The following is a 12672-nucleotide window of genomic DNA, read 5'->3' on the forward strand; positions in this document are numbered from 1 at the left end:
GAAATTGGACACAAAGGAGAGCAAAGGTAACTTAGGTATGTCCATGATGCATGCATTGTATATACTGCAGTATTCCAAAAGGCACATCTCTGGATGAAGCGATGTCGAACAGTGAAAGAATCAAACCCATATACTTAGTCATTATCGAGTTATGCTTGTCTGAAGGCATCAGTCAGTCAGTCAGTCAGTCAGTCAGTCGTCAGTCAGTCAGTCAGTCAGTCAGTCAGTCAGTCAGTCAGTCAGTCAGTCAGTCAGTCAGTCAGTCAGTCAGTCAGTCAGTCAGTCAGTCAGTCAGTCAGTCAGTCAGTCAGTTAGTCAGTCAGTCAGTCAATCATTCAGTCAATAGAAAAGTCTACTAAATGTTTTATTAATGTTGTAGCAACTTTATGGAAGTGTTTCAGGTCATACTGAAGGCACTTTTGGGCTTGATTATACCTAGCCAATATTGCCAAGGTGCCATGAAAGTATTGTGAGGCTGGTGTTAGGGTAATAGTTTTGGCCAGAAAAGTTTAAATTATCCCTAATATGCAATAATACCACACTGTATGATGAGGAACACCACCAAATTATACTAGCATGATTACAGCTGTTGTGTTGCGTTGTAATATCTCCTGCTTTAGTGTTAATAAAGTTCAAATTATTTAATGTCCCCTGCTTTAGTATAAATAACTGCAAATGATTTCACTTATTGTAATTTCATTTGTCATTTAAAAGATGTGGACTTGCAACAGGCTCTTGGAGTAACAGTAGACAAATATCATGCACATACTGTACAAAGAGTTAGCAAAGTAAGTCAACAGATTGTTAGGAATTACCTAAAAGACATCTTCATACTTGATATACTATCATACGCCCAGTGATTATAGTATGGTAACACTGTTTGGGACCCTTTTTATGTCACAGATACAGTATGCTAAGATTAAGTCATTGCAGCTTACAGCTTTTTATATTAAAATAAATAAACGCTCGAGCATTAATCAGATGGCTGCAGGTTCGAGTCTGCCCAGGTCCAGTCATGGATTTTTTTCTCCTTTCTCCACCTTTTCAAACATACCTTCTTAAACAGACTGTAGGACCAGGTGTCTTACAGACCTTCAGCACTTGTGCTGTAAGCCTTAATAAATAAATTAAAAAACCCGATCTACCTAAGTTTTACTTATAATTGATCTGTACAAGTCTTGCAGGACTCAACTTCAAAGTTATTAAGGTAGTTAAACCATTGCAACTATTACAAAAATTAGTATTGATTACCCATAGTTTTCTTTTAGCTATTATCATCACCTTCAACCAGTCAACATACAGTATTAATGAAGGTGACGGACCAGCACAACCTGTACTAGTTCTCAGTAACCCATCATCAACTGATATTACTATACAAGTTAGAGATACTGAGAATACTGCCACTAGTGAGTGAAGTAACATCATCACAAAATGTTAATAGTAGTAATAATGTTACAGGAGGAGGTGTTGATTATGATTCTGGACCATACACTGTCACATTTCCTGCTGGAGTGACCAGTGTTCCATTTGATGTTCCAATAAATGGTGATAATATATTAGAAGATGGTGAAGTGTTCACACTTGCTATTATTGCTAACTCACTACCTAGTAAAGTTAGAAGAGGTAATCCAGGTCAGGCTGCAATCACTATAATCAATGTCATTAGTAAGTCCTTTGTGTATGCTAAATCACTTATCTGCTGATATTATCTTTTAGTCTCTACTATGAATTTTATTCAGTCATCATACAGTGTTAATGAATCTGATGGTAAAGTTGACATTACACTACATCACAGTAATCCATCATCAATTGACATCACATTAATAGTGATTGGTATTAGTGTTACTACTGATGGTGAGTGAACACCTGATACTCTATCAGTTATCATAACAATAATGTGTAGGCATTGACTACAATTCTGGACCATACGCTGTTACAATTCCTGCTGGAGAGAATAATGTTACATTTAGTGTTACAATAACTGATGATGATATTCGTGAAATGTCAGAAACATTTAATCTTATTATTGATCCATCATCACTACCCAATGGTGTTACTAGTAGTAATAATGTTACTGTAACTATAGTGGACCATGATGGTGAGGGTAGGAAAATATAATGCATTATATTACAAACTTGTTATATTATAGTTGTCAATGTAAGGTTTGGCATGGCAACATATATTGTTAATGAGAGAACTAGTAGAAGGCAAAGAAATATGGTAGTGGATCTCTATCTCAACAATCCATCATCAACAGCAATCACTTTAAATGTTCAAAGCACAGATGTTACCGCGACTGGTATAAATACTGCTATACAATGTACAATTAATATGGTATAATACACAGGAGGAGGTATTGATTATGATTCTGGACCATATGCTATCACATTTCCTGCTGGAGTGACCAGTGTTTCATTTGACGTTCCTATAATTAGTGATAACATATTGGAAAGTGTTGAACAATTTCAACTTAGTATTTCTAACTCACTACCTGATCGTGTTATTGTTAGTAATCCCAGTCAGACGATAGTGACTATAACAGACAATGATGGTAAGTCACCAATTATTGTGATGATTAAATATTATTGTTTATTTATCACATAGATATCACTATCACCTTCAGTCAGTCAACGTACAGTGTTAATGAAGATGATGGACCAGCACAACCTGTACTAGTTCTCAGTAACCCATCATCAACTAATATTACTGTACAAGTTAGAGATAATGAGAATACTGCCACTAGTGAGTGAAGTAACATCATCACAAACTGTCAATAGTAGTAATAATGTTACAGGAGGAGGTGTTGATTATGATTCTGGACCATACACTGTCACATTTCCTGCTGGAGTGACCAGTGTTCCATTTGATGTTCCAATAAGTGATGATAATATATTGGAAGATGATGAAGTGTTTACACTGATCATAAATAACTCACTACCCAATAGGGTCACTGTTAATAAACGTAGAGGTCAAGCAACAGTTTTCATATTGAATAGTGATAGTAAGTAAATACTTATGCATGTGTTTAACAATAATTGGAGTATTAAAAGACTAATACCATACCTGTTTCACTGCCCATACAAAAGTCTCAATAGTAGCAGTGAAATTTATCCCGTATTTCACTGACAGCAGTGAAAAAGTTGCAATTACAATTTCATTGGCTAGAATTTATGTTAACAATGTAGCGCCAATTAGTGTTGATGTGTGTTTAGTACATAGTGACAAATTGCATACATAACAATGCTAATGCACAGCACACATGGTATTAACTGGGAATAGCATGGGTCGCAGTGAAAATTGGGATAAATACCACTCTTGTTGTATTGGAAATGGTAAATTTCACTTGGCTTTGCCTCGTGAAATTTATCCCCAACACTCGTGGTATTTTTCCCAAATTTCATTGCTACCCATGCTATTACTAGTACTAATTTATCACATAAAGGGTTGTGTGTGCGTGGTAATCATGATCAATCAACATTTACAAAAGTTTTTACTGTTTACCTCAAATGCACCTTGCAGTAATTAAAGCGCACACTCATAGTTTCTGACCCATAGAACTAACAATCATGACAAAACTTCCTGCTAATATGGCTATACAATAGTGCCTATGAATTCTATTGCAAATAGGACAAAATCAATTGCAAAAATTTGTAATGTCATGACCAGGTCCAAGTGGCTGCTCTACTGGCTGGCATAAACCCCCAAGTTTTCACAAAATTGTGTGGTCCATAATTATACTAAGCACATGCTTTTTATCCATATCCACCCAGTACAAGGTAATAGGGATGCAATAATAAATAGTTGCGACATATGACATGTCGTGATATAAAGTTCCATGAAATAGGTTTCTTTATGTCATGACATAAATATTTCTTAATAATGCACACTTTTGTCATTCATTATAATCTAATAAATACTAGATGGTGGGAGAAAAATACAAATAAGTATGTGCAGTGTTGTTGTTAATGCCATAGTTGTTAAGATATTGCCAATATTTAAGTTGATATTTTGCACACATAAATCATTTCATAAGTAAAATGTGTTGCAAAACTAAGAATTGCTTATGTTGTGACATAAATCTCCATGACATATGACATAAAAGATTCTATGTCGTGGCATCCCTACAAGGTAAAAGCAAATTCTTTTCATAAAACATTGTTGGAATACATATAATCTGTATGTATGTAAGCCTGAAGGATCTTTTCTATGGTCTGCAAAATCTTAAGTCAGGAACCCTAAGGAATTTATACTTCAAGCCTCACAATTATAACCAAGGAAGCCACAACTATTTTGTGGCTATACATGCTACTATCAAGACTCATGGTAGTGAGTCATGTGGCCGAGAAACTACGAAGTGCATTCCCACAATTAAAAGACACATGGTCACTACTGTGAATCATTAGTACGTAGGGACAGTTTCACAATATGTGACTGGATCTAGGAAAACCAGTTTTATGACCCATGACAGAAAATTGATGTTTTACGAAGAACAAAAAGCTACATGAATAAACTATTAAAAAATTGCGCCATCAAAATCAGCTAGGACTTGAGTGGTGTGCTTTTGCTGACTGCTTTTCCCAAGCACAGTGGTGATCTGTATGTGCAGTGTGAGGCTCTGGTTAGCCTGGGGATGGATGTTTGTGGCTGTACAGTTTCGTGGTCCGTAGTATTGAATGGAGATGTGTGTTGTAAATTTCTTTGTATTTTTGCCAATTTTGAGACCCAAATGGTCCATAACTTTGCCTAATTCATCTATACACCTTTTTAACAAGTTGATGTTGTGCTACTTCTAAAAACCAGGTGCCATGCAACTAGCTAACTCATCTGGAATTAACCAACTAGTTGTGCATAATACATAATTGTATTGTAATTCTCTGATTTCATAATTCATGAAATTGTCATAATTCTTCAATTACATTGCTATGCACTGCTAAGGAAGCACTTGTTAAACAAACCGCTTTTAACTGTAACAACATAGTACGCGCAGAAGTATCTTCTACACTGTTTTATAGTTTGACTATAGTGTTGTTTTCCTACAAATTCCCTTGACAAAGCCTCGAGGTTGCTCTTCATTTTCATTTGCGTACGTAAGGGACACGCCACCTTTCAACGCGAAGCGATAGCCAATTCCTGGCAGTGTACAAGGCCTGCACCATTGTTTTTCTGTTTTAAATCTGTTACCTGTTCTTATAAGCAACCCACTAAGCACGAAAATTCTAATTATTTCACGTGCACCAATATGGATGATTTTCCAAAATTCAGTTACATATTTGATTTTGTTTTATATCTCCTAAGCTAATACTCTAAATACTTTCAAACTACAAAAGGTTGCACTATGATAGTAACTTCACGTACAAACCGATTTTCAGCTTATTCCATCAAGCTGATTACCCTGTAAGCATGACAACAAATTGCTTTTGAAATTATCAAAATCACACATAATTCCTCTGTTCTTAATTCGATCTCTACAAACATTAGGCTGCAATTGCGCTGCATGATGCACTTACTGCCCTCCAAATTTGAAGTAAATCAACTAAAGCATGCGCAAGTTATAGTGAGTGGAACGAAAAGAAACAGAAGATGAAGAAAAATACAAAGAAAATAAGACAAACTTTGAAAGCGCATATCTCAGTGATGGCTGGGTGGATTCAACTCAAATTTGGAATAGGAGGTACCCTACCCTGAGGGAGTCTCTGCCGAAAAATTGGTTAGTTTCTGTTTAGGCACTATAGAGCTACGAATGTGTGAAAACAGCATTTTCTTGGTTCCTGTTAATACACATTGTTCTGTTCCGTGTCCACGCTATCTGTACTTGGCCACACAACACACTATCGTGTGTCCTGATTTATGGACACCGTGCACTAGTGAAAATTGTAATATCCTAGGTCACCCATTCATGTAATATTAACTGTTGATTAAAGCCCCACACTGTCATGTAACTCACTTTATGACTAAATTTAGAGTGCAAATTGTTAGAGAAAAGGTCTATGCTACCATATCAGATTGGTTTTGTTTATTGGCTTGATAATGTTATTTTGTATTGGTTATCAGAATATCATCATATCGGTGCACCACTATTATCGAACTTAACATACTATAAGCAAGCTACACAACAGGTCCAAGGCCAGTAAAGACTAAATAAAAACTTGTTGAACTGTAGTGACCAACAATACAACATTTACAATATTTCCTTCAGTAGTTTCTAATGGTAAAGGGCTCCAGAGGCTCTAGAAGATAGGTGGTGGCACGAAACAAACAAAATTACAATTATTTTACCAATCATCTATAAATTACCACCACAACAATACAAAAAGCAATGCATGTACTTCCAGTTTGAACCATTCAATAGAGAATACTTTATTCTCCTAAAGTAATCAAATCAGCAGGCCTCAAGTTATAAGCAAAACCATAGCACCTATTATAGCCATGGTTTCAGTTTAACCCGAATAACTTGTGAATGGCATATTCAATCAATCTCTGTAAGATTACTGTCACAGATTGTGTCATATATCCCAAAGAAACCTCAAAGCAACAGGATAATTCCTCAGTAAGTTATTCATTGGAATGTATGAAATGTTTGAACCATTCGAAAATTGACCATTGACTAAAGTACTGCTGTTTGATAATGCATATTGGTGTTTGAGGAATAGTAAATAATAGGCACAACTGTTTTGCACACACCTTGCAATGTGTTGGTGTGATTTACTTACAACGTGGTACAGAGAGAGACTAAGATCAAGATTGCTGACATTAAAGGGGAGGTTGCACTTTTGGAAACTTTTGTATCACAAGTGGTTAGATGCAACTGCAGGTGCTTGCCTTGTGGTTCATTTTTGCATCCAAATATTAATTACACTGCCAATGCTTCCATATTCCTCAATCACCTCAAGATTCACATCATTTGCCATACATCATTATCCTACAGTTGTAATTTCAGAAGTTTCAGTCTTCCTCAATCAATCTACAGGTCAAATACAAAAGCCATATTGTTGTTTCCATAATACTCGCTTTGCATGTAGGGCAATGTGTCTATAAACTGTTCTGTTTCACTGAGATTGTTACATATGTTTTCAAGAATGGCTAGTTTGAAATTTAAATTTAGTCGCCCCCACATAATTTACTCTCTAAGGGCGTGGCTTAAAGAATTTAAAGAATGATGCAGAGCACAACTGCAGTCACTGGTTATTGAACTGGACTGTCAATAGTAAGTGTAGTTAATCAGTGCATGTAGCCATAATGCAAAAAAAAATTATGCACTGTTCGAGAATGGCTAGCTTGAAATTTGAATTTAGTCGCCTCCATGTAATTTTGCTCTCTAAGGGTACAGCTTAAAGAATGACACAGAGCACAACTGCGGTCACCAGTTATTGAAACAGGCTGTGAATAGTAAGTGTAGCATGTAGCCATAAAACAACTGTGCAAAAAGCTATGCCATCGTACACCAAGTATTTAGAACTGTCACACTGCAGATCATTTATAGCTTGTAAAGGCAACCCCACACAAATGATATGGGTACAAGCATGTACGTATAGCTACACATGCAGTTACAACACACAGAGGACACATGAATACCCAACAGTTTTAAGGTACATAATTATAAATGTAATAATTGTATGACTGTGATATAGCTGCTGGTTTCAAGATATTTAAATTTAAGAATGATTTAATAATCTTGTGGCATACAAAATAACAGCATTTACCAACAATAAACAGCTCAGTGTCTCTTCTTCAGCTAATTCTCAGCAAAACTTCTTGTAGAGATCAGTTCTCAAGAAAACTTGTTATAGAGTTTCAACAGCAATGTTTAAAGAGTCTTTTTACAGTCAGAAATGTAGTGTTATAGTACTGCCCTATTTATGCCATGACAAAAGGTAACCTTCAAAGGGCAACACTGGAAAATAATCTGAATTGATAGTGACTTATGGAATAATAAACAGTGACTTAAGAAGTAATAAACAGTAACTTGTCATTTGTAAGAGTAGACTGAACCTTTTCTACATTTTCTCCCCTTCATTATCATGATCCACATGATAATAATTGAAAATAAATTGACTAGCTCAAAAATTGTAAATCTGTAAATAAAATAACGAGTCTGCAGTAGTTCCTCATGCATTGGTACATTATCAGATAGGGCCATCCAGTTTCGGTGGTTACTATAGGTCTAATTAATTGTTTGTTTCCTACTTGCAATTTGACAGAACGTCTTTATCCAGATATGTTTCTATCACTCTTCCTATTGGCCAATGTGCTCTTTGATTCTCAGGCGAAACTATCAATACAACATCATCGACTTGAAGGTTTTTCCTTTCCTTGTACCATTTCTTCCTTGTGCTCAAGCTGGGTGCCCATTCAGTGATCCATTGACGCCAAAAATGCCTTGTTAATTCTTGAATTCCTCTCCATCATTTCTTGGGGTCATAACCTTCTTGCATGTCTATTTCTGGTGCAAATCTTACTCCTACCTGACCATACAAAAAGTGATTTGGTGTCAAGGGTATGTCATCCTTGGGATCTGCAGTCGGGTATGTTAGTGGCCTTGAATTCAATAAATACTCTGCTTCAGTGAATGCTGTGATTAACTTCTTGTGTGTGATGTATGCATTGCCTAAAATAGCTAATGTGGCCCTTTTAACAGCCTTAATCATAATTTCAAACACACTACCAAAATGAGGTGCATTTGGTGGGTTGAAAATCCATTTTACTCCTTTGTCCACGAAATTCTCTTTTAGTTCACTGTTTTCTGTTATTTGTCAAGTCAGTTTATGCAATTCTTTATTAGCTTCTACGAAGTTGGTCCATTATCAGATATCATTTCTTCTGGAAGACCACAATGAATAGACATTCTGCAAAATGCTCTCATGAAAGAGTTGGTATTAAGGCTGCATGCCATCTCCAAATGAACAGCATGTAATGCAAAACAAGTAAAGAGACACAGGTAACGTTTCTGTCTAGGTTTACCTCTTCCTTGTTGGTTAAAACAGGGCCTTTAAAGTCCACTGCAGCTCCTTTGAAACTTCTAAGTGATAACATCAAACAATTTGCTGGCAATGGTGCCATAATCTGCTCAGCATTCTTCACCTTTCTTCCCTTACAAGTAGCACATTCTTTCTCCCATTCAATTATTTGTTCACGAGCAGCTATGATCCAATACTTGCTAGACAGTAAATACAATGTTTGAATAGTTCCTGAGTTGTGGTGCCCTTTCTCATGATAATGTTTAACAACAAGTTTCGTGACCCATTGTTTTCGTGGCAACAATACAAGGTGTCTAACATCATACAGTGTAAATTCTGCATACTGTAATCTGGTATCCAATCTCATAATTCCATCCTCATCTACCTTTGGGCACAAGCCAAGTATTTTACTGTGCGGTGAGAGCTTCTGTCCCTTTTGTAAAGCAAAATATTCCTCATAGAATAATATACTTTATTCCTTTGGACATCTCTGATTGTACTTCTCAGTGTCACTCAATTCATTCAAGGTAACTTCACCTTTTGTTCTATGTTCTTCACCTTCCAGACTGTTACTAATTAACCTGTTTATCCATGCATGAACTTTTATTAATCTTACCCAATTTGAGAAACACTTTGGGTCAAGCCTCCATAAAGACTTTTCTTCATCAGATGTTATATTTGTTGTCAAAAATCTGTCTTTTGTAACATACTTCTTTCTTACTTCTTTAACAACAGGCTTACACACCTTATTGACTGGCCATTGTGTTTCTGAACATTGTAAATACTCAGGTCCAGTCCACCATCTCCTCAGCTCAATCAATTTGGAAACTTTTAAGCCTCTTGTAAGATATTCAGCTGGATTAGCATTAGTTGGAGCATATCTCCACTGCTCTGGATCAGAAAAGGACTGAATATCCCCAGCTTGATTAGAAACAAATGGCCTATACATCCTACCATAACTTCTTATCCACCAGAGAACATCTACACTGTCTAACCAGAATATCATTTGACTTTGAGTGACTGACCACCGACTGGGTTAGGCCACTTCCCAGATGAGCTCCCATCAACACTAATCTTGGAATTATAGAAACAGCCTTTAAAGGAGCAACCTTCATTTTAGCTGCAGTCAGAGATACAGATGTACTCTTATCATCATAATTCTATTATAACATATACAACTGCATTCTCTGAGGCATCCACAAAAGTATGTATACAAATTGATTTGACTATACCTCTATTCTGTATGCTTCTAGGAATTCTTATCCTTTCAAGATGTTTCAGTTAAATTTAAGAATGATTTAATGATCTTGTGGTATACATAATAACAGCATTTACTATAATAATAATAAACAGTTCAGTCTCTCTTCATCTTCAGCTAATTCTCAGCAAACTTCTTGTAGAGATCAGTTCTCAATAAAATTTCTTATAGAGTTTCAACAGCAATGTTTACAGAGTCTTTTTGTAGAGAGAGATCTAGTGTTATAGTACTGCCCTATTTATACCATGACAAAAGTTAACCTTCAAAGGGCAACACTGGAAAACAATCTAAATAATAAACAGTGGCTTATGGAATAATGAACAGTGATGAAACAATAAACAATAATTTGTCATTTGTAAGGGTAGACTGAAACTTTTCTTCAACTGTTATGAAAACAATGTCTCCACTTTTCCAGTTTGGCCCAACAGATTCTACCACAGTAGCAGGTCTCTTATGATGGCGCTTCTCCAAACACAGATAAGCAATGAGCGATAGTCTAGTGACAACGATAATTTGGTGTGATTTGATTTGCAGAATCTAGATGAGTGGGTGTGGCTCCTAGACAATACACACACATTCTTGATAACTGCGTGGCTCACATAAGTATGTAAATAGAGTTGCAATAGTATTGATACAGGTCTCTATTACATCACGATACAAATATATCAAACAGTACAAAGAGCAACATATTGTTGCATTTCTGGTATGTGCACTCCATCAGTACAACCAAACTTGTTGCAGTGAAATCTGTCTTAATGGCCACCAGTATAGAAAGACAACCTCTCTAGAAAGGCCAATTCCAAATCCCTATACACTGCACCAAGAGTTTATAATGGTGTATAAACTCTTGCTACCAACTACCTACATATTGAGCAAAGGTGGCAATGGACAAGTTCCACTATGATTTATTTTTACATGTGATCTGATCCTGAACATTCTGTGAGTGAATGAGATCAATTTGGCCAGGACAAAATGTGATCCAAATGTCCTTACTCAACCCATGCACTTACAACCCGGTAGCAAAATGGAGCCGAGTATTTATAGGGGACAATATGTCTAAGATGTGTGGACACATTACAACATGTGCATACAAGAAATGCTATGTACCTTTTTAGTATTCCAAATCACCACCGTATGCATGGACCAGTTAACACAAATTGCATAGTATTGGTAAACCTGAAGAGGAAAAGTCATGAAGAAGTAAAAGTGCATACGTACAGTAAAAAATGGTGAGCAATATTAATAGTAACAATATACACTAAAACATTACTCTGGTCATTTTACGGCCAACATTTTTGAGCAAGCAGCAGATTGCTGTGTACACAAAACAACACATTCAAGGATTGTGTTTAGACAGATGACAAGGTGGCTTGATTAAATGCATTGTATCAATATAAATATAGTATGAGGTATACAAAGTGTCACCTCTAGGCAGTATACTAGCTGATGTGGCTACCATACAGAGCATTATGTATCTGAGTATTAAATCAGCTAAGCAGGTGCATTTAATTGCAATTAAATACATCAACAAATCATAATTACTATATCCATTTTATATTTTCAGCACTAATGTTACAGTTCACATCAACACATTTTTATGGATCGGAATTATCTGGGGAAGTGTTGATAGATGTGACAGTATCTGGAGGAGCTGCTGATAGAAACATTTCTGTGACTGTCAGTCTGGTGGAAATAAATGCAACTGGTCAGCTACATCATTCATGTATCACATTATGTATTACAGTTTACAGAAGGAACTGATTTCATCTCTGCTCCTCTCGATGCTACAATTCCTGCTGGAGCCACTACCACTACAGTGAGGGTACCAGTAATGAGTGATGATATTGTTGAGGGAGATGAGATGTTCAGTATGAACTTAAATGTGCCATCATCACTTGGTCCTGGAATAGTAGCTGGTTCTGTTACTAGTGCAACTGGAATAATAGTGGACTCTACTGCTGGTTTGTGGTAACATGTACTTCTTCCATATGTTAGGTATATAAAAGTCTAATCACTATAGGAATAAGAGTGAGGTTCACACGAACGCAATACACTGGTTCAGAAGATACAAGATTTGTACTGGTAACATTGGAACTAGTTAGAGGAACATCTAGTAGATCATTTGATGTCACAGTTACTCCATTAGAACAGTCACCAGTGTCTGCTGAAGGTAATAGTGTGTATGATAATGTGTTGATTGAAGAGTGTTTGACTAACAGGTGGTATTGACTTTAACTATACTACACTAACTGCTACATTTGGTAGTGGGATGACAACTAGTAATGTTAGTGTACCAGTAGTGGATGATATGTTAGCAGAAGGAAGAAATGAAACATTTGATTTGATGTTAAGTGTACCATCATCACGTGGTCCAGCAATAACAGCAGGTGGTAGAGATAGAGCAATAGGAGTTATCATTGATACTACCAGTGAGTGTGTAAAGTGTTATTAGAATATGAG

The 12672-nt window shown here is 36.2% G+C and overlaps 2 protein-coding genes across 2 annotated transcripts in view; one reads left to right on the plus strand and one right to left on the minus strand.

Moving 5' to 3' along the window:
• The window catches only part of LOC136267080 (uncharacterized), a 341703-nt gene that overhangs the window by 256972 nt on the left and 72059 nt on the right, over window positions 1-12672 (minus strand). The window lies entirely within an intron of this gene.
• The window catches only part of LOC136267075 (adhesion G-protein coupled receptor V1-like), an 84257-nt gene that overhangs the window by 27042 nt on the left and 44543 nt on the right, over window positions 1-12672 (plus strand). Inside the window, exons 5-16 of the mRNA XM_066062132.1 lie at window positions 1269-1406; window positions 1459-1665; window positions 1717-1854; window positions 1904-2098; window positions 2150-2299; window positions 2348-2551; window positions 2605-2742; window positions 2795-3001; window positions 11777-11917; window positions 11964-12173; window positions 12233-12382; window positions 12432-12641. Of these exons, the coding sequence (XP_065918204.1) occupies window positions 1269-1406; window positions 1459-1665; window positions 1717-1854; window positions 1904-2098; window positions 2150-2299; window positions 2348-2551; window positions 2605-2742; window positions 2795-3001; window positions 11777-11917; window positions 11964-12173; window positions 12233-12382; window positions 12432-12641 (2088 nt within the window). The remainder of the gene's footprint in view (window positions 1-1268; window positions 1407-1458; window positions 1666-1716; window positions 1855-1903; window positions 2099-2149; window positions 2300-2347; window positions 2552-2604; window positions 2743-2794; window positions 3002-11776; window positions 11918-11963; window positions 12174-12232; window positions 12383-12431; window positions 12642-12672) is intronic.

The sequence above is a fragment of the Dysidea avara genome, chromosome 9 (assembly GCF_963678975.1).
Source record: "Dysidea avara chromosome 9, odDysAvar1.4, whole genome shotgun sequence".
Taxonomy (NCBI): Eukaryota; Metazoa; Porifera; class Demospongiae; order Dictyoceratida; family Dysideidae; genus Dysidea; species Dysidea avara.